Source organism: Equus przewalskii, chromosome 1, assembly GCF_037783145.1.
Source record: "Equus przewalskii isolate Varuska chromosome 1, EquPr2, whole genome shotgun sequence".
In the NCBI taxonomy this organism is placed as follows: domain Eukaryota; kingdom Metazoa; phylum Chordata; class Mammalia; order Perissodactyla; family Equidae; genus Equus; species Equus przewalskii.
In genome coordinates, this window is record NC_091831.1 from 36,655,064 (window position 1) to 36,674,396 (window position 19,333).

General features: G+C 38.1%; 1 protein-coding gene across 24 annotated transcripts in view; it reads left to right on the forward strand.

Annotated features, from left to right (window-relative positions):
• CPEB3 (cytoplasmic polyadenylation element binding protein 3) overlaps positions 1–19,333 on the forward strand; it is a 222,420-nt gene that overhangs the window by 109,738 nt on the left and 93,349 nt on the right. For all 24 annotated transcript variants that reach the window (XM_070610193.1, XM_070610223.1, XM_070610286.1 and 21 more), the window contains 2 exons: positions 530–697; positions 2,403–2,492. In XM_070610193.1, coding sequence (XP_070466294.1) covers positions 530–697; positions 2,403–2,492 — 258 coding nt within the window. The remainder of the gene's footprint in view (positions 1–529; positions 698–2,402; positions 2,493–19,333) is intronic.

The following is a 19,333-nucleotide window of genomic DNA, read 5'->3' on the forward strand; positions in this document are numbered from 1 at the left end:
AATTTCCAAATTGGAATAGCTTGAAATGGTAAGGAAAACTTGGTCATCTTTAGTCCTGCTATCAGAGAAGTTATCATCCCTTTAATATTCCCTCAACTGTCAGGGCTAATCTTTAGAACTGAACTTCTGAGGTCACCGTAAAGAGCAAATAAAAATCTGTGAATAAGGATAACTTTTCCATTTATTTTAAGAAATGCCTGGGGAAAGGAAAAGTAACTGCTGAATATTTTTAGCAGTGGTGATAGGGACTGTATGAGTAAAATGTAGTGATTTTTTAGCAACAAAAACAGCTGCAAATTTTGATGCTTCTTCCTCAGTATCAATCTCATCTTTTCTGTGCTGTACATACCTTTACACAAAAATGATCTTATAAATTTTTCTAGACCTGGTAATCTGTAGTTGCTTATTCAAAAAGCCACAGCTCAGGATACATTTTTTTGTATGCCTCACTCTTTACTTTGGCTTCTAATAAAGCATTTTTTGTCCAGGAAAATCATTTTAACTGTAGAAACTCCCACATTTGTTTCAGGTCGATCTTCTCTCTTTCCCTTTGAAGACGCCTTCCTGGACGACAGTCATGGCGATCAGTCCTTGTCATCTGGCTTAAGTTCTCCCACTCGCTGTCAAAATGGGGAACGAGTAGAACGCTACTCTAGAAAGGTGTTTGTTGGAGGCCTTCCTCCTGATATTGATGAAGGTACTATGCATTCATTAATGACTTTATAAAGGTCAGGTTTGTTCTTTCTGTGCTCTGCCTCTCCTCTCCAAGGCAGCTTTAGGACATTCATGTCTTAGTGTGCACGAGGTGAGACTGTTTGATGGATGAGGAAGTCCTAGGTTGTGCACTTCAAGTCTGCTGTTCATACATGTTCATACATAGCAGTCTCCCAAGAGCTTCCCATTTCCTAGTTATTAATTTGAGGATAAATTTTAAAATAATAATGAGAGCTACTATTTATGAAACTCTTACTGTAAGTCTATTATTGTGCTAAATGCTTCACATTATATTATCTCATTTAATCCCAATAGCTTTCCATACCCATAGTTGGTAAGGCATATCTTACCAACTCCATTTTATAGATGAGGAACCTGAGGATCAGATGGAAACAATTTGTCGCAGGTCATGTAGCTAAAAGTACAGTTAGAACTCAAGACCAGTCTGATTCCAGAACTTTTGCTCATGTCCATCACACATATCATCTAATATTTTAATGTAGATACCTATTAATGAAAAGCCTCCCTTGCCTTTAAAAGAATGAAGAATAATTAGAATTTTTAATATATTTTTGAGATACTCACAGTCCAAAAGTGAGTTTTCACTTGTGCCTAAAGCCAGTCGGTCAGCACATAGTATGTTGTCAGTAAATATTTGCTGGATGTATGAATGAAATAAAATTGTGACAAAGTTAACTTAAGGGAAAAAACAATGTCTCTGGTTCTAGTAGGCTTTGGATTTACCAAAAAAATATCGTTAAAGCAGAATTGTTTTGCCAGCATTATTCCAGCTATGACATTTCTCTAATTTATTATAATTTTCTTTTTTTCGTGATGAGGGAAGAATAGTCTCTAAAAATATTTTTATTTTAGACTTGCTGCTTGAAAGTTGTACACAGCTGGAGTCTCATTTTCCTTCAAACTATTCTTGTACTAGTGTTAATCTCATTGATCAATTGGATTTTTCTTTAAGACAAAGTTTTGATCATGGCTGAGGGAGTGGCAACTTAAGGCTTAGTAGGAGCTAAGTTATAACCTCCTGCTCTGAGTCAAAAGTCAGAAGGAAAAGATAAATTTATTGAGCTGTAACTTTTGAAACATTTTCTTTATAGCATGTGTAGTAGGTATATATGGGAAAAAGAGACCGTTGGCTTTTAACTTTTTCTTATCACCAAATAGAATTACCTACTTATTGCCCCTTCACCTCACCAAATGAATCATATCTATTTCTAAAATAATCTTAGACATTAATAAACTTAGATTAAAAATAATAATCTAAGATTAATAATCTTAGAGATCATTTCATATGAATAAAAGCACACATTAAATATTTTGAATACTTTTGCCTTTTTTCTAAAAACAGAACATTCCTATTTTTAGAGTCTCCTTTTTACTTGGCAGAAAGGTCACCTTAGCTAATGTCAGATTTTTTCTTCCAAATTCTTTATATCAAATTTATTGGCAGTGAAGGGAAATGAATTATAGTTAGAAATACATTCTGCATGATTGAAAGTGAATAACCAAATGTACCCCCCAAACAATGGTATTTCACTTAGTAGGTTTGACTTCTGTAAATTTGCTTTAGAAAGTAGCTCTCAAAACATTTTTTACATAAAAAGACACGTTTTATGCTATTCTGTTTGCAGTATTTTTTTCTCTTTTGCTAAGATTCCTTCTTTGTTTTGTAGATGAGATCACTGCCAGCTTTCGCAGGTTTGGACCTCTCGTCGTAGACTGGCCCCACAAAGCTGAAAGCAAGTCATATTTTCCTCCTAAAGGTAATGCACATAAAATGTCTCTACTGCCTGCCTGTTTCTCCAAGATGCAGTTCAATAAAAGGTAGCCTTTTAACTCCTGAAATAGCTGGTGACTTTTTTCTCTCAATTAAGAAAACATTTTTAGGTTGGTCATCTTTTTGTGACTTACTGTTTCCATTTGGAGACTATTCCCCCAGGAGTACACTGATTGTTTCATGGCATCTCTTTTATTGACCGTGAGGTCCTGTGAATCTGTATGAATGAGGCTTGTGCTAACTTTTCATTATTTGAGAGAAAAGATCTAGAGTTTTAGGGAATGTCAGAGATGGGAGAGGAAAAGATAATTTAGAGTCAAGTTTTATTTATATCCCATAGCCCTGTGGTTTTATAGATCTTATAAACCCCAAACTTGGAAAACCTAGTGGCTGAAGAATGACATTGTATGAAACTACCTTTATCCATATCTGTATCTAAGTGACTTAGCCTGTTGAGGGGTAGAGGGCAAACTAGCAAAGGACTCTTCACATGACCTTGCTTCCCTTATTTCTGGTAGGCTTTTTTGATGTTTTACAAAACCATAAAAATATATTACTTTGTTCATAGTTTGTCATTTCTGTGGAACTTTTCTGATGATATTAACTTTTGGTATATTCCTAGATTTATATAGAAGAATGTTTTGGGTTAAAAAGGAAATTTTCTTCTTGTGTTATGTTCTGTAGATCTGTTTCAAGAGTGTCTTTTATCTCTAAAGAAATGTTTTTTGATATGTAGTATTATGTAACATTACTCACTACAAGAAGATGGAGTCAAAATACTTGTCCTTCCTATACTTTGTAAGGAATTAAATTATAGCTTAACCTGGGAAAGGCAAGTGGCTTCCTTTTATGTCTGGTTTATTAGGTTTGTCTGTCACCTATACTTCTTCTCACACTCTTTATTTTATTTTTTTTTGCTGGGAAAGATTCACCCCGAGCTAACATCTGTTGCCAATCTTCCTCTTTTTTTTTCCTCCCCTAAGCCCCAATACATAGTTATATATTCCAGTTGTACGTCCTTCTAGTTCTTCTGTGTGAGCTGCTGGCACAGCGTGGCTACTGACAGATGAGTGGTGTGGTTCTGCGCCCGGGAACTGGACCTGGGCCACCGGAACCCAACTTTAACAACTAGGCCATCAGGGCTGGCTCTCTCACTCTCTTTATAACCTATGAAAATAAGTTACTAAATAGAGGCCTGTTTGTTTACTTTTAACATTCTTCTGTTAATTCTTTCCAAGAATTTTTAAAGTTAAATTAAGTTTTATATTAATCAGAAAGGATAAAAATCATCATGCTGATTATTCCAGTGAAGGAATGTGTTCACCACTTTGTGCTGCACGTATGGCACTATGTAAAGACACATGTTCAAAACATGTTTCTAGGAGTGCTAATAATTTGTTGAATCACAGTAGTGTTATTTCAGTGAATGAGTTCACCACACTGTGCTGCATGTAATGCACTCTTGTAAAGTCACATGTATGAAAAGGTGTTCCTGAGAGCACTAGTTGCACATGTGAATCAAGACAGTGTTATTTCAATGAAAGAATGTGTCCACCACACTGTGGTGCATGTAGCAAACTCTGTAAAATGACATGTATAAAAGATATTTCTAAGAGTGCTAGTTGAAAAAAATAATCATGTCAAAAACGCTGTAAAAATGATTCTTGAATAAAAGGTGTCAGATGATGGTTGTAAAAAATGAAAACAAAGATCAACATATATATATGGTCATGTCCAAAGAAACTTATCCCAAATCTACCTCTATCAGAAATAATCACTGTATATATTTTATTAAATATCCTTCTGATATCTCTTTATGAACATAGACATTTATATGAAATTTTAAATTTTACATAGATGGGATCACACTATACATGTTATACAAAACTTGCCTTTTCCCTCCAGCAATATCAATATCTTTCTATAAGAAACCTACATTGTCATTAATGACCTTATTTTATTTAATCAATCCTATTGGTGGACATTTAAGTTGCTTTTAGCTGTTGCTTTCATGAATCATGCTTCAGTGAATATCCTTGTGCCTTCATCTTTTTGCCCTTTTATAATTACCTCTTAGGGTGAACTTCCAGAAGCAAGGTGCATATTTATACAGAATGCCAAGCTACCCTTAAGGAAGATCATACACTTTTATGTTCCCACCAATAGTACCTGATTTACAAAACAGTTTTATTGAAGGTCTAGGGAAGTGACTCTTTCTTATTCATTGCCAATCTGATGGTTAAAATAACATCCTTTTATAGGCATTTTTTTTTTCTCTTTACTGGCCCTTGAATTCATTTTACTTTTTTATATTGGCTTCTAATTTCTGTCTGGAATTTGTATTGGAGAAGGCACAAGAAGGGATCCCGCTTTATTTCTCCAGGTAGCATGCCAGTCCTTCCAAAAGTCACTTATTGACTATTCCATTTTTTTTTTCATTGATTTGAATCATTAGAAATAGATATTGAGGGGCCCAGCCCCGTGGCCAAGTGGTTAAGTTTGTGCGCTCTGCTCCGGTGGCCCAGGTTTCACCGGTTTGGATCCTGGGTGTGGACATGGCACTCTCACTGGGCTACACTGAGGCGGCATCCCACATGCCACAACTAGAAGGACCCACAACTAAAATATACAACTATGTACTGGGGGGCTTTGGGGAGAAAAAGAAGAAGAAAAAAGAAATAGGCATTGATTGAAAGGTCGTTTCTTCTGTTTTTCAATAGAATGCTCAAGTTCTCTGGAACTGCTCTGTCCAGTATGATAGCCACTAGCCACATGTAGCTAATGAGCACTTGAAATGTGACTAATTCGAATTGAGATATGCTGTAAGTGTAAAATATACACTGGATTTTGAAAACAGTTTAAAAAAAATAAAAGATCTCTTAGTGATTTTATCTGTTAAAATGATAATCTTTTGGATGTATAGGATTAAATAAAATATATTAAAATTAACTTCACCTGTTTCTTTTTACCTTTTAAAATGTAGATACTGGAAAATTTTAAATTAACATATGTGATTCATATTTCTATTTGGCAGCACTCCTTTAGAACAGGGGTCAGCACACTACCTGTTTTTGTATGGCCTGTGAGCTAAGGAGAGTTTTTATATTTTTAAGGGTTGTAAAATCACACACACAAGAAGAGTATGTAACAGAGACTATATGTGGCCCTCAAGTCCCTTTGCAGAAAATTTGTTGATTCCTGCTCTAAAATAGCCCAGAGAACTGCTCATTTAGCTTCTGGGACATCTACTAACAAAGGAGGCAGTTTATTTCAGAGGAAGTCCATATGTTTGCAGACCTAATTCTTAAATTTTGTTCTTCTGTTGGGTCAAATGCTTCCTGGCAATCTGTACCTATTGGTCAATTTTGTCCTATAATGTAAAACAAAATGTCATCATTGTGACATCTATCTCTTGGTACTTAAAGGACTATCAGTTTCTCTTTCAGTCTTCTTTTTTCTAAGCTAAATATTTTCACTTCCCTTAGTCATACCTCATGTCTAATGGTTTTTGGATCACCGTTCTTCTTGTCTACCTTTTCTGTATATATTCTCACATTTACAATATCCTACTTAAATTTGTTACTCAGAATTGAAGAGAGAACATTTGGGTTGGTTTGAGCAATACAGAGTTTAGCAGCTCTATGAACTCCGTGGTTTTTGGTACCACTCCTATATAACAGCATTATAACATAGAACTATAAAACATTAGAGGTGGTGCCCTTAGTTCACAGCTGAGGTTAAGTGTTGAGATGGACCAGTGAGAGCCAGGCCAAGAAGAGAATCTAGATCTCCTAATTCTGGTCCTCAGGTTTGCATCCTCGGAGAGCAGATTGCCTTTCTGGTGATTGGGGTCAGGGAGGAGAAATTATTATTATACTATTGGCTCCTGTTGTGTTTTGCTCTCAGCTAAAGTCCGAAGGTTGACCTATTTTGGGAGGACCGAAAGAAATTTGATGTTATTCCAAGATTGAAATAACTTTGGGAATCCATGCCCATTGCTTTGAATGTTGGGAACAACTAAGGAATTCACCCCAAATTGTTCTGTACCTCTTAATAATGCTCCCTTGTGCTGTTTCTACTTTTCCTTAAATTCCTTAGATTTTAATTCAAGTCTGTGCCTTCTTGGTAATGCCCCTCTTGCTGATTGTACTTTTCTTTAGGTCACCTCAGGTTGACCATCAGGTACAGTTTGTTTGGCTCTATGTTTTAGGCTTGTATGTAAGTAGAGAGGAATATGTGAATCATCCTCTATTGAGCCATTTGGCCTTTTTCTCGGAAAGTATACGCCTATTGAAATAAACAAAACCATTCATCCACCCAGCAGATTTACCTATACAAATATCGAGTAGGGTTTGTAAAACGATGACCATTTCAGTGGACTGTGGGGAGCTTAAAGTCAATGTAGAGAAACAGTGGCCAGGCACATGAATTGTCCCCTTAAATGTTGTTGAGCCAGCAGAGTGGGAGGTGGTGGAGACAGGGGCTCTCTCCAGGACAAAGGCCACTGAGGCATTTGATCAACCATTTGAGAATATGCAGAGTTCTCTGGATCAGTTTGCCTATGGCCTGCAAGCAAATAATTGCTTATTGTTCTCCAGAGCACCACTGAGAACATGGAAATGGTAGATAGGCATGAAAGTCAGAATGTGTGTCTTTATGATTTGGTCTCAGAGCTCATGAACTTATAGTCCTGTGGGGGAGATAAGAAATAAGTCAGATGGTCACAAAAATAAACACAATTACAAACTGTGATAATTCTGTGAAGGAAAAATAGAGAATGCAGTGAGAGACCCTAAAAAGAGGACACCAATTACAGTTGGGGATATGGAGAGACCTTCTCTGAGAAAATGACAGTTAAGCAGACCTGAAAATTGAGGAATTAGCTAGAAAGTGTAGGGAAGCAAGTTCCAAGCAGAGGAGTACCATATGGCAAAGACAGTGTGAAAGGGCTTTAGTACCTTTGAAGAAATGAAGGAAGTATGGTTGGAATGTTGTAAGGGGGAGAAAATGATGCAAAAGAAAGAGCCTTGAAGAGGTAGGAAATTTTTTTCTTCCCTAAATTGATCCAGTCCTCCAGAGAGAGTGGACGTGAAGGTATTTGTGTGGTGTTTGTCTTTGGAGTGGAAGGAGGATGGAGTTGGTCAAGTAGAAATATTAGTTTAAGATACTTTTGAAAAATAGTTGCTGATAAAATTGAAGCAAAGTCTTGCTTTGTATTTTCTCCATTTAGTTCTTGATGATGAGAAGAAATCCAAATCTAGTCAAAATATTGAGGAGAAGTTTCCTGAGATTGCATTCACATGCTTTTTAGTTTTGGAATAGTAGAGTTGAAATTGTGAATGCTGGAAAGAGAGGTTCTCCCAAATGTTAGGGCATGAACCAGATTGCACGTTCATACAGAATACTAACCAACACCATTATGTTTGTAATAGCTTGGGTGCAGGTAATTTAAAGATAGTTATTGAAAAGGGGTGGTAAGAGAACAGAATAAATGCAAACAGATGGCTTAGGTCCTGGTGCACATGATCATATAGCATTGGGAATATGAATCCATCAAATCTTTGTTACATGTTCGTCTCGGGAAGAGTCTGTATTTGGCCTTGTGGGGAATCTAGAGAAGACACCTTTCTTGTTTTTGAGAAGGCTGCAGTTTCTTAGAGGAGACATGAAAACACAGATGTGAAGCATTAAGAGCATGGATTCTGGAACTAGACTTGCCGGGCTCCCCCACCTATTAGTGGTATGACCTTAGGCATGCTGTTTAACCTTGCTGTGCCTTCATTTCATCACCTGCAAAAGAAGGATAATAATAGAACCTACATCATAAAGTTGTGATAAGGATTAAAATGAGTAAATCCATGTGGAGTGCTTAAAACAGTCCCTGCATATGGTAGGTATTGTGAATGATGTTGTTATTTTTTTCTTAAAATACAGATCAACTTATGGTTAATGAGAAGTGAGCAAAAAATATTCTAGGCATCCAGAGGTGGAACAGATTACTGTGGACTGTGCAAGACCTTGATCTTCAAAGCTAGGCAGGAAAAGAATAGGCAGAAATTGTAGGGTGCTGGAATTATAATTAGGATAGCTAACGTTTACCGAGGGCTTGCCCTGAGCCAGGCAATGGGTTACTATTTTCTATGCCTAGTCTCATTTAATCTTCGTAACTCCACAAAGTAGGCACCTTTAGCATTCCCATTTTATAGAGGAAGAAACAGGTTTAGAAGAGGGTAATTTGTCCAGTCATGTGTTAAATGGTAGGACTGGGATTTGATCCTAAACAGGTTGACCTCAGAGCCGAAGATTCTTAAATATTGCACTCTAGTATTCTTATCTGGGAATAAGAATGGCCCAGAGCTAGGCAGCAGGCTTTGATTAAGGCAAGGTTACGTGGTAGCCTGATTGCCAGGCCTAGGACTTGGGCCAAGGAACCACTGATCTAGAGTACAGGCTCTGGAGCAAGCTGCCTGGGTTGGATTCCTGTTGCACTACTTGCCACCTCTGTATCCTTGGGCTAATTATTAATCTTCTTAAATCTCTCTCTCTTTTTTTTAATCCACAAAATGGAAATAATAATAGTTTCTACTTCTAGTTTCCTATGAGGATTAAATGAGAAATGTGTGTAGAATACTTTCATAGTGCCCAGATATCATTGAAGTCTTCTTTTTTTTTTAAGCAAGAAAGAGGTTGGGTTTTTTTATTTGGTTTTAGTTTTTTAGCCACGGTCAGAAAAACTGTTTAGGAATTTTCTGTAATCCAGCTCATAGAAATAATAAGGACCCCAAAGACCTAAGATATTAACATGGAGATATTACTAGAATGGAGAGGGAAAAGGACCAGTCATTCTTAGTGATAAGGTAGATCATGATGGTGGTAGATTTGATGGCAGGGCTGTGCTAAAATTCCTTCCATTGAATGAGACTCACGGCACTATTGAATGTAGAGGAGTCAACTGAGAAAACTAGTTTGGTGTAGTGATGATTTGATTAAAGACATGTACAGTTTGGTATGTCCTCACATCTGATCTGAGAGGAAATTCCTAATGGGCAGTGGAATTGTGGTTAGGGAGTTTGGGAAAAGAGACTGGGGTTGGAGGTACCCAGTCTCTGACAAGAGTCATGTTTGTAGAGGGGAGGGAGAAGTAAATGAAAAACAGATAATAAGTAACTTTTGTTAGGAACCAGAAGGGAGAAGATGACATGGCAGTGGAGATGTGGGTGAGTGAAAGACTGGGAATATGTCTGTGGCTGTGGAGACTAAGGAAAGAAGCTTCCAGAAAGAATAGTCAACACCATCAGATATTGCAAGGTTACTGAGAAGACCTTCATGGACTAGAGATGAGTGTGGCCCACTTGTGAAGTATAGGATCACAGTAATTTCTATTGTTATCTTAATTCTAGGCCTTAATATTGTAATGAAGTAGTAAAACCAGAACAAAGCAATCTGATTTGCAGTGAACAAGTATTATTTTATAAGCAATGAGAATAATCCTGCCTGCCCAGCAGAACCAACCCGTCGTCATTTTTCTGTTTCCTTCCAATCTTTATTCATAGGTATCTTTTTTTGTGGGGTTGTAATAATAGCAGAGATATAATTTTCTATTCTCCTTCCCCTTTGCCATGGTTTTAAATAATTTTCATATTTTTCAAGAGGCTGCTTAACCTATTGTTACACCGTAATTTACTTGCTTGTTGATCATTTAGGCTGTTCCAAATAATGCTTCTGTTAATATATTCTTGTATATGGCTTTTTCTTTCATATTATTTTCTTTAGGATAAATTTGCAGAAGCTTAACCAGAGTTAAAAGAAAGGAAAATCTTAAGGACTCCGGATTTGATATCACATGGCTTCCCAAAGCAATTTTCTTTATGAAATTTATGCTAATTTGGACATCTGCAGCACAGTTTTTGCTTTGTTCCAAGTCAGATAAATGATAGATTGCAGTTGTAGACTTACCTTTTTGCCTGTGTGTTTGGAATATAATGGACCCCCACAGAAGCCAGGAACCACGTTGGTGTGAATCATACTTGAAACATTTAAATCTTTTCCTCCCCTGTCTTGTCTGTTGAATCTTGGATGTTCTTTGACATCATCTCCTATTATTCTCTCTCGTACCCACTCCGGCCATGCTGACTTCTTTGCTATTCCTTGAGGTCAGCTAAGGCATCTCAGGGCCTTAGTACTTCCTTTTGTTTGAAACCATCTTCCCCAGATTTCTGAATGGACTGCTCGTCTTTTCTCTTAGGCAGACCTCTACTCAAATGTCCCTTTAACAGAGGGATCTTTCCTGACTTCCTTATCTAAAATAGCAGCCCCTCTACCCTCTTGCTCTCTATCCCTCTTATCTTCACTTTATTTTTTTAATTCTCATTTTATTTTTCTTCAAAGTGCTTACCACAACCTGAGGAAATTATATGTGTTTTTCTGTCTGTTTTCTAGATTGGAATGTAAATTTTATAAGTGTAGGGTATTTTTTATGTTTTGCTCACTGCTCTATACCCAATACCTTGGATACCTGTCTCAATGGCTGGCCCTCAGATATTTATTAAATGAATGACTTTTATCTTTGCAAATGATGAGTTCCATACTTGCTCAGGAAGTAGAGTCCACCAAATTTTAGAGCTGGAAAGTTCCCTAAAGATCATCTCATTTTAGTACAACCTTTGTTTTAAACTGAGACTCTAAGAGGTAAAGTGTCTTTTCCTAACAGCACACAGTCTTTGTTAGACAGATTTGGACCTGGCAGACCTATCGTTTATACTATTTTACCTGGTGAGTTGTAAAGAAAGTAGTTTTTATTTGTTTTGCTAATATGTATCATTTGTGGGAAAGAAAGTTAGGTTTAAACTGTATAATCTGATAAATTAGGCTGTTATTTATAAGGCTGAATTTTATATAAAAAGTAGCAACTTAAGATATATGACCCATGGTACACTTTCACAGCTATTTAAAAATGAAAGTGGTCCTTGGCTTTTTCCTGAATTCTTCTGTTCTGTTGGTCATACTCACAAAGCTGGGATATTTCTAAGAGCTGATTTAGGCTGAGGCTGCAGGTCTGAGCTGCCCTTTAGTTGTAGCTTAACCGTGGGATTCTGCCTCTTGGGTGATGCCACATCATTTCTGGACATGAGTGCACTACTTTGTAGTTGAGTTCTTTGACTGCAAGAATCAGAGGTTCTCTTGTGCTACCTCAGATTGGGGATGTGGTTATGAGTAACAAGGAAAGCCCAAAAATAGGAGCTGTGAGAGAACCAGGTGTCATGGAGACTTTGCTAGGGGGTGGCAGGCTGCAGGTATTTGAATTGTGGGAGCTGTTAATTCTTCATTGTATTGTTCCACCATTATCATGACTCAACTCTTCTCTGCATGTGTGCTCCTCTCTCCGCTTCCAGTGGCAAATTTTCCTATTTCTACTTGAATTCCAGAGAGAGGGAATCTGATTGGCCCAGTTCATCTTTTAATACCTAGCTGTGACATAGGGCATCCTAACAGTAGTAGCCTTAGAATCCTTGACTGCTTAATAAAGAAACAGTTCATTTGTGCTTCCTTGAGCTTGGGGCCATGAATTTGGCATCTAGGAAGATAAGTTGGGTATAACAAGCTTTTATGCTGATATTAGATATGTTTAGCAAAACCTCCCTGTTTGCCTCCTGTGAAAATAGCCTAAATCCAAAGTTGCTGTCACTGGAGTTACAAAAAATGTCTACCCATCCTGAGCCTTCTATACGTGGTTCTGTGCTAAGCAGCTGCTCCTGATATTGCCAATATCTCACTTCTTGTGGCCCCTGGGGCTGGGGCCAGGGGGAGGAGCTGACCTCTCCTGGGCAGTGAACACAGCTGCACTACCAGTGTTGGCAGAGTCCTCTGGGGCAAAGGCAAGGACAGCAGCCAGCTGCAGATGTTGGACAGGAGATTGGCTGCGTGGCTCCGAAGCCTGTTCAGAAGTCATTGGTGCTGGCAGTGGAATGGAGGAGGCTGTCCTCCTCAGCCCACTTGCTTAGCCAGCTTCAGCTCTGGCAGTCCAGGGCTACAGGGTTCAGGTGCACAGCCAGGTGAACTGGAACAGTTACAAGCATGCAGATTTACGCAAAAGTGACCCATGCCTTGCACTCTGCTGATGCCCACCCACCTTGAGTAAAGTGTGTATAAAAGTGTGGCTGTACTGCTGGTAATCATGTGTTTCCTCTGCAGTGGCCAGGCTGGCTTGACTACTGATTCTTGTGACCAAGATCATGCAGTTGTGGAAGTTTATACAATACTAACATGGTTTGTGAACCTGACATAAGCCAGGCCACATGGGATTCAGGTCGACTTTGAGCCAACAAGCTAAGAAGAAACTTTGAAGAACAGGAAAGAGGACTCTAAAGGGACAAAAATAGGTCTTTGTGAAGCTGCAGTGGGCTGGATTCATGGCATCTATTTCTTTTTCCTTCAGTTTGTCTAAATCTGGCTTTGGAAAGGAAAGTTTTCAAACTCACATTTTTTTCCCTTGTAGCATAACTTGAATGGAAATAAGTCAATGTTGTTTTAGGCCCAGATTCTAAGTTTTTCCACCTTCTGAGTTACATAAACTGATCAAGTTGGGAAGCTAAATGGTTTTAGCTTGTACTTAACCTTTTGCAGTTTGTAAGCTTTTGAGTAATGCTTTACCTTTTCTTTTTTTTTAAAACACGGGTCCTAGCTTATAGTACTCATCCTATTTAGTGAATCCTATATTTTAATATTTAATCTATTGAAATTTTCATTCTCAGGAAGGATTTTCTTGTAAAAACATGAAAACTGCACTGCATAGCAGCAAGAGTGGGCTTTTTGTTTTGTTTTGTCCTATTTTGACAGATGGAGCAGTATCTTATTGTTGTTTTTAAAAGCTTAGCACACCCTCAGTTTAAACTGTTTTATTAAACACCTATCTCTTCAACATTGTATTGAAGATGAATTATAAGAGTTAGTCTTTGATTTCAAAGCATTTGTCGTTTGAGGGACCTTAGAGAAAGGAGTAGGCAATAGGAGTGTACAGGATAAGGCCTGAGCAGCCACATAAATGAGAGATGTCTTGTACTCTGTTAAGCAGTACTTGTGCTTTGCCCAGGCAGAAGTGCTTGGAAGGGAGAGATGCTTGTTTAGTTTAGAGAAGCCAAAGCCACCCCTGATGAAAACTTTCTCTGGAAGAGAGTAAATTTCGGGAACTGAAATGGAAGGTGCAAATTTGGCAGGCTGAGGCAGAGAGAATGTTTTAGAAGAGGGTGTAGCTTGGGACAGGACTTGCTGACAGGAATTGGGTAGGGCTAAGGCCATGAGCAAGTGAGACCAAGAGAGGATATGTCAGTTGAAAGAGTTTGGAATGGGAAGCTGAGAGGATCTGTTGAAAAACTGTGAAAGCTGAGGGCAAAGATCTGGATTGTCTTTCAAAATAATATGGATAGCCTTAGTCTTGAGAGGGGGAAATGGTGACACAGAGAAAACCTATTGGCAGCAGCATTAAGAGCTCATCAGATGAGCCAGTCCTGATGGCCCAGTGGTTAAAGTTTGGCATACCTCCGCTTCAGCACCCCAGGGTCAGTTCCTAGGTGTGAAACCACACCACTTGTCTGTCAGTAGCCATGCTGTGGGGGCAGCACATGTAGAAGAACTAGAAGGACCTACAACTAGAATATACAACTATGTACTGGGGCTTTGGGGAGAGAAAAAGAAAAACAAAAGAGGGAGATTGGCAACAGATGTTAACTCATGATGAATCTTTCCCAGCAAACAAAACAAAACAAAAACTTTACCAGAGGAGTATTAAAGTGTAAGGAGAAGAAGAAATTAGATTGTCAAAGTTCAGGCAGTGTACAAGCAGGGCTGGACTAAAGCTTCATCTGTAGGGAAGCATCTGCTGGGTTAAAGTGTAGAATTTGCCAGTTGTCTGATGTTGAATGAGGGAGAGCAATAAGCAATGGGGCAAGAGCTAGGTATTTGTGGACTCAGATGTGGATACCAGCAGTTACTAGTTATATCACACTGAGCAGGTCATTTAGTTTCTGAACCTCAGTTTACTCATCTGAGTTAATACTGCTCCTTGGGTTATTAAAAGGATTATGTGAGACAGTGCACATACACATCAACACAGTACTTAGGCTTAATAAGTATTAAGTAGTATTAGTGTCCTTCCCCCGGTGAAAATGTAATGCTTCATAATAATAAAACTGCCCAACTAGTTTGACCAGTTCCCTCCCTCACCCCCAGGCTGGTCTCAGTTTTCTTGGTCAGGTGCTTGTTAGAACTGACTGTGACTAGAAGTGACAGATTGGCAGACTTCACAAGGATCTCTTTATATAAGAAATGTGTGGTTATATAAACAAAGCAGACTATAATCCCAAATGCCCCAGGTCACTGCCCTGGACTGCAGGACATTACTAAGAACACAGGAAGTAGATTGCTAATTTTCAACTCTGAGGTGGTTCTACCCTTCAGACTTGTTTTCTTATCCATTCCACCTTGCCCAACCCCTTGCCTGCCAAGCAACGAGCCCACAAAGAGACAGTTACTAGTGTAATAGAAAACGAAACAGTCTGGTACCAAAATGTTTGAGCCTTCAGCCCTAAATGTAGTCAAAGAAATGTGTTTGGTTCTGAATGCAAGGGGAATGTTTAGGAATCTATGGACTTGGGTGGTACCTGAGGAGCCATCTCTACATCTTAACTTAGGCTAACTCCTTCCCTTGGAATGTCCTCCATTTTTCCACCTGTGTCATACCTTTAATGTCTGGCTTCTCTACCACCACCTACAGAAAATCTTCCCTGATTTCTTTATTTATGACTTCTTCACTGAAAGATCTGTCTTCCTTCTGTGGAGTCCAACTTGTAAAAATATGTTTTAAGAAACACTTCTTGGGGGTCCTTAATGCATTATTCCTAGGTTAGAGTTCTCTCTGTATTTATTCTTCAGGACCTTCTTGTACTAGCTTATAAACTACTTGAGAACAAGGACTTGCTTCTGTCAGCATTTCCCCATAGTGCCTAGGGCACATAGTCAGTATTCAATAAATCTTGAAGGTCAGATGTTCTCATCCAAGAGCAAAATAAGTAACAAATCTAGTTCAGAGACCTACAGTGTTCTCCAGGCAGCAGACCAAGGGTTGAAGAGATCTTGGTCTCTTCTCACCCCCTGCCCTGGATCCTATGCTCTACTGGTGAACTCTACTCACTCACTGTTTTCCAAATGAGCTGACCATTTGACCCTTCTGTGCCTTGGCCTGTGCTCTTTCCTGAACTTGGAATGCCCTTACTTCCTAGAAGAGTAACTATCCTCTAGCTCAGATATGGCCTTTGCTTTGTGGCTTTCCTTGATGTTTGGACACCTCTGCTCCATCTGTCTTTCACCAGTGTTCTGTAGGACATACCCCCAACATAGCACTTTTCATGTTGTTTCTTAGTCATTTATTTACAGGCTGAGTTTTTTTAGGGCAGGGTTCTTCCTAGGCTTATTCATCTTTGTAGCTTCATTGCCAGCATCATATCTTGTACCTCCTAACTATTTTTGGTTCTATTAAATTGAATCCAAGGACAAAGACTCCTGAGGCAAACCAGGTAAGTCCCCTGACCTGAAAGCCAAGGTCAGAGAGAATGTTTGGAACAGACTTGGTGTGCCCAAAAAAAGTCTGAACTCAGGCAGCTCCAGCTGGAGAGGTGTCCTTCAGGTTTCTCTAGGAAGGTCACAGGAAATCAGGGAGGCTGGATTCTGTGCAGGGAGAGATCTCTCTCTGTCCAGACTTGGAGGCTTCCTCTTGGGGCTGATCTCACTTAGTCAGAAACCAGCCAGCCCTTGGTCAGGCCACTGTTTTATGAATGCAGTGGTGGTTCAGGCACAACCCTACAAGCTGGAATTATTTTCCCATTATAGTTGATACTTGAAACATATTGATCACTAAAAGCATTAGTTGATTTTAAGAACTACTGGGTCTTTCAAAAGACCACATACCTCTTTAGAGAATGGGAGTGTATATTACCCTCTTCTTCAGAAAGACTTTGTGGTTTTTAATTTTTTCTTTAATAAATTTTTATTTTGAAAAATTTCAAACCTACAAAAAAGTTGTAAGAATAGTTCAATGAACACTTACATAGCTTTCCTCTAAATTCACCAGTTGTTAGCATTTTGCGGCATTTGCTTTCTCTCTCCTTTTTTCTGTCTGTGTGTATATACACACACATATATTTTTGATGAATCATTTGAGAGTTAAGTTGTAGATATCAAACCCTCACTTCTGAATGCTTCAGATGTCTCCTGAGAACAGGAAATATTCAGATTGTTCTAGTAATGTCCTGTAGGACTTTTTTTTTTAACCCAAGATCCAGTGAAAGTCTAGCCTTACATGTAGTTGTCATCTCTCTTTACTCTCCTTTGATTTAGACAGTTTTTCCTAGGTTTTTGTCTTTTGTGTCATTTAAAGAGTTCATGCCAGATGTTTTATAGAGTATCACTTAATTTGGAATTATCTAGTTGTGCCCTCATAGTGAGATTCAGGTGAAACACTGTTATCAGGAAGACCACACAGATGATGTGCTGCACTGAGAAGGACACATGCAGGAGGCACCTGATGGCAGTTTGCCCTGTTGTTGGTGATGTTAAGTTTGATAATTTGGTTAAGGTGTTGTCTGCCAGATTCCTCCGTTGTAGAGTACCTTTTTCCCCCTTGCGAATACTGTTAATCTGTGAAGTGGTACTTTAACATAGTATGAATATCTTGTATTCTCTCCTCAAATTCACCCAATGGTTTTAGAATCCATTGAAGAGTCTTGCTTAAGTTGATTATTACTATGATGGTGATATTCATTTTATTAAAATCTGATTTAATTTAGTGAGATCTGCTCTGTAACTCTCTCAAGAGCCTTCATTCTAAATATATAACTTAAATGTATATTGAAAAACAGTAAGCATCTTTACTAAATATGAAAATTTGCTGGACCTTAATAAAACTAAATGTAGACTTCTGATTATTTTGAAATTCATCATTTCAACTCTTCTTAACATAATTTTTATGGGCTTTAGAGCAAATATGTCTACATAGACCTTAAACACTAAAACACAGGTAACCACTTCATGCTACTGAAACACTGCCAAATGATCACTGTCACTAAAGTGACAGTAAATAATAAATAGGTAAGTCCTTATTTGCTAGTGATATTGAAAGTTTTATCTTACCATTTTTAGATGAGACAGTATAAATTAACAGTTGAAGAATGAGGGCTCTGGAAGCTGACTGAGGTTTTAATTCCAAATTAACATCTAGGTTTTAATCTGAGGTGGCCCTTACCTCTTGGAGCTTCAGTTTCCTCATCTGTAAAGTGATAAGCATAACAACTGTATTTACTTCATAGAATTACTGTGAGGATGAAAAGAGCTAACAGATGTAAAATGCTTATTCTTAGCAAAGTACCCGGCATATTGTAAGCACTTCGTAACTGGTACTTGTGGTGGTGAAGTTGGTGGTGATATTTGTACTAGAGATCAAGTATAAAAAATTATAATGTGAAAAATTATTTATTTAAGAGCTCAGGGAGCTTTGTTTTTGAAAGATAGCCAAGAACATTTTGGAGCTTGTTATACTTAATGTGTTCTAAGGTATTAAGAGAAAAAAAATCTTTTAATTAACTTTACCCTTCAAAAATCTGGCCAAATAAAATGGAATTATCCCAATTAAGTCTTCCCCACCTCATACCTTCCTTTTCCTCTTTACCCCAGAGAAGTGCATTGGTCAGTTCTGGCTTGTCCAAAAATCCCTCACTGTTCTACTCTCCTTCCCCCAACCTATTTGGCACCAGTGGGAAAGCAAGCAATTTCCTGCCATCCATTCTGCCCATAACCCAGGGTTGTGATGGTGACAATGCCAAGAGTCCGTACTCCTCCCCTCAGAGCCCATATTTCTACCCACAGAGGAGCTCTGAGTTGAGGGCCTCTCATAGCTCACTGCATCTCTGAAACCCCTACATACTCCTCAGGTACTTGGGAAACAAGGTCACCATTTCTGAAACTTGAGGAATTTTATAATCCTGTTATCTCTTACTGGCTCAGATGGCAAGGGAGAACAGAGGGAGTATAAATTTTTGGCCAAGTTTCTTTTATATACCTTTCAAACTAAAACCCTGGCATCATAGTGACAGTTTGAGGAGCTCAATTTATAGGTATAATAGGCTTTTATTTAAAGAATGTATTAAAATCAGCAAATAATACCACATCTGATAATTATCTCTTCTGGTGGAAATAGCTAATGATATATGAAAGCAAATATTCAGTCACTTTATTGTTTTTTTAGAGTAATATTCAGCCTGTCACTCAAATAACTTTAAGGGTTTTCTTTTGTTTCTATATTACTGCCCTTTATTCATCAAATGCTTGCAAATGCAAAGTAGAAAGTGTATATCATTAATCTGAACTCTAATCTTTATAATGAGACCATATGCAAAACTCAATTTTACATATCACATAAATAACAGAAAATGCAGTAAGAGAAAAATTGACACTTAATATCCTAGTTTACAAAGCACCTTTACATATATTATCTCACAACCTACATCTCTGTAAGATAATCAGGACAAATATTTAAGTTTCTTCATTTCACAGAGAACGAAGTAAGGCTCAGAAACTTTAAGGTAATATTCAAGTTCATGGTTCCACTTACTGGGTGAGCTCAAACAAGTTGCTTAATCACTCTGTGCGATTTCTTTAATTGTAAAACAGAATAAAAATAGTGCTTACCTCACAGGGTGTATGTGAAGATGAAACGAGTTATTATACCTAAGGCATTTAGAACAGTGGTGCATAGTAGATACTCAATAAATGTTAGCTATT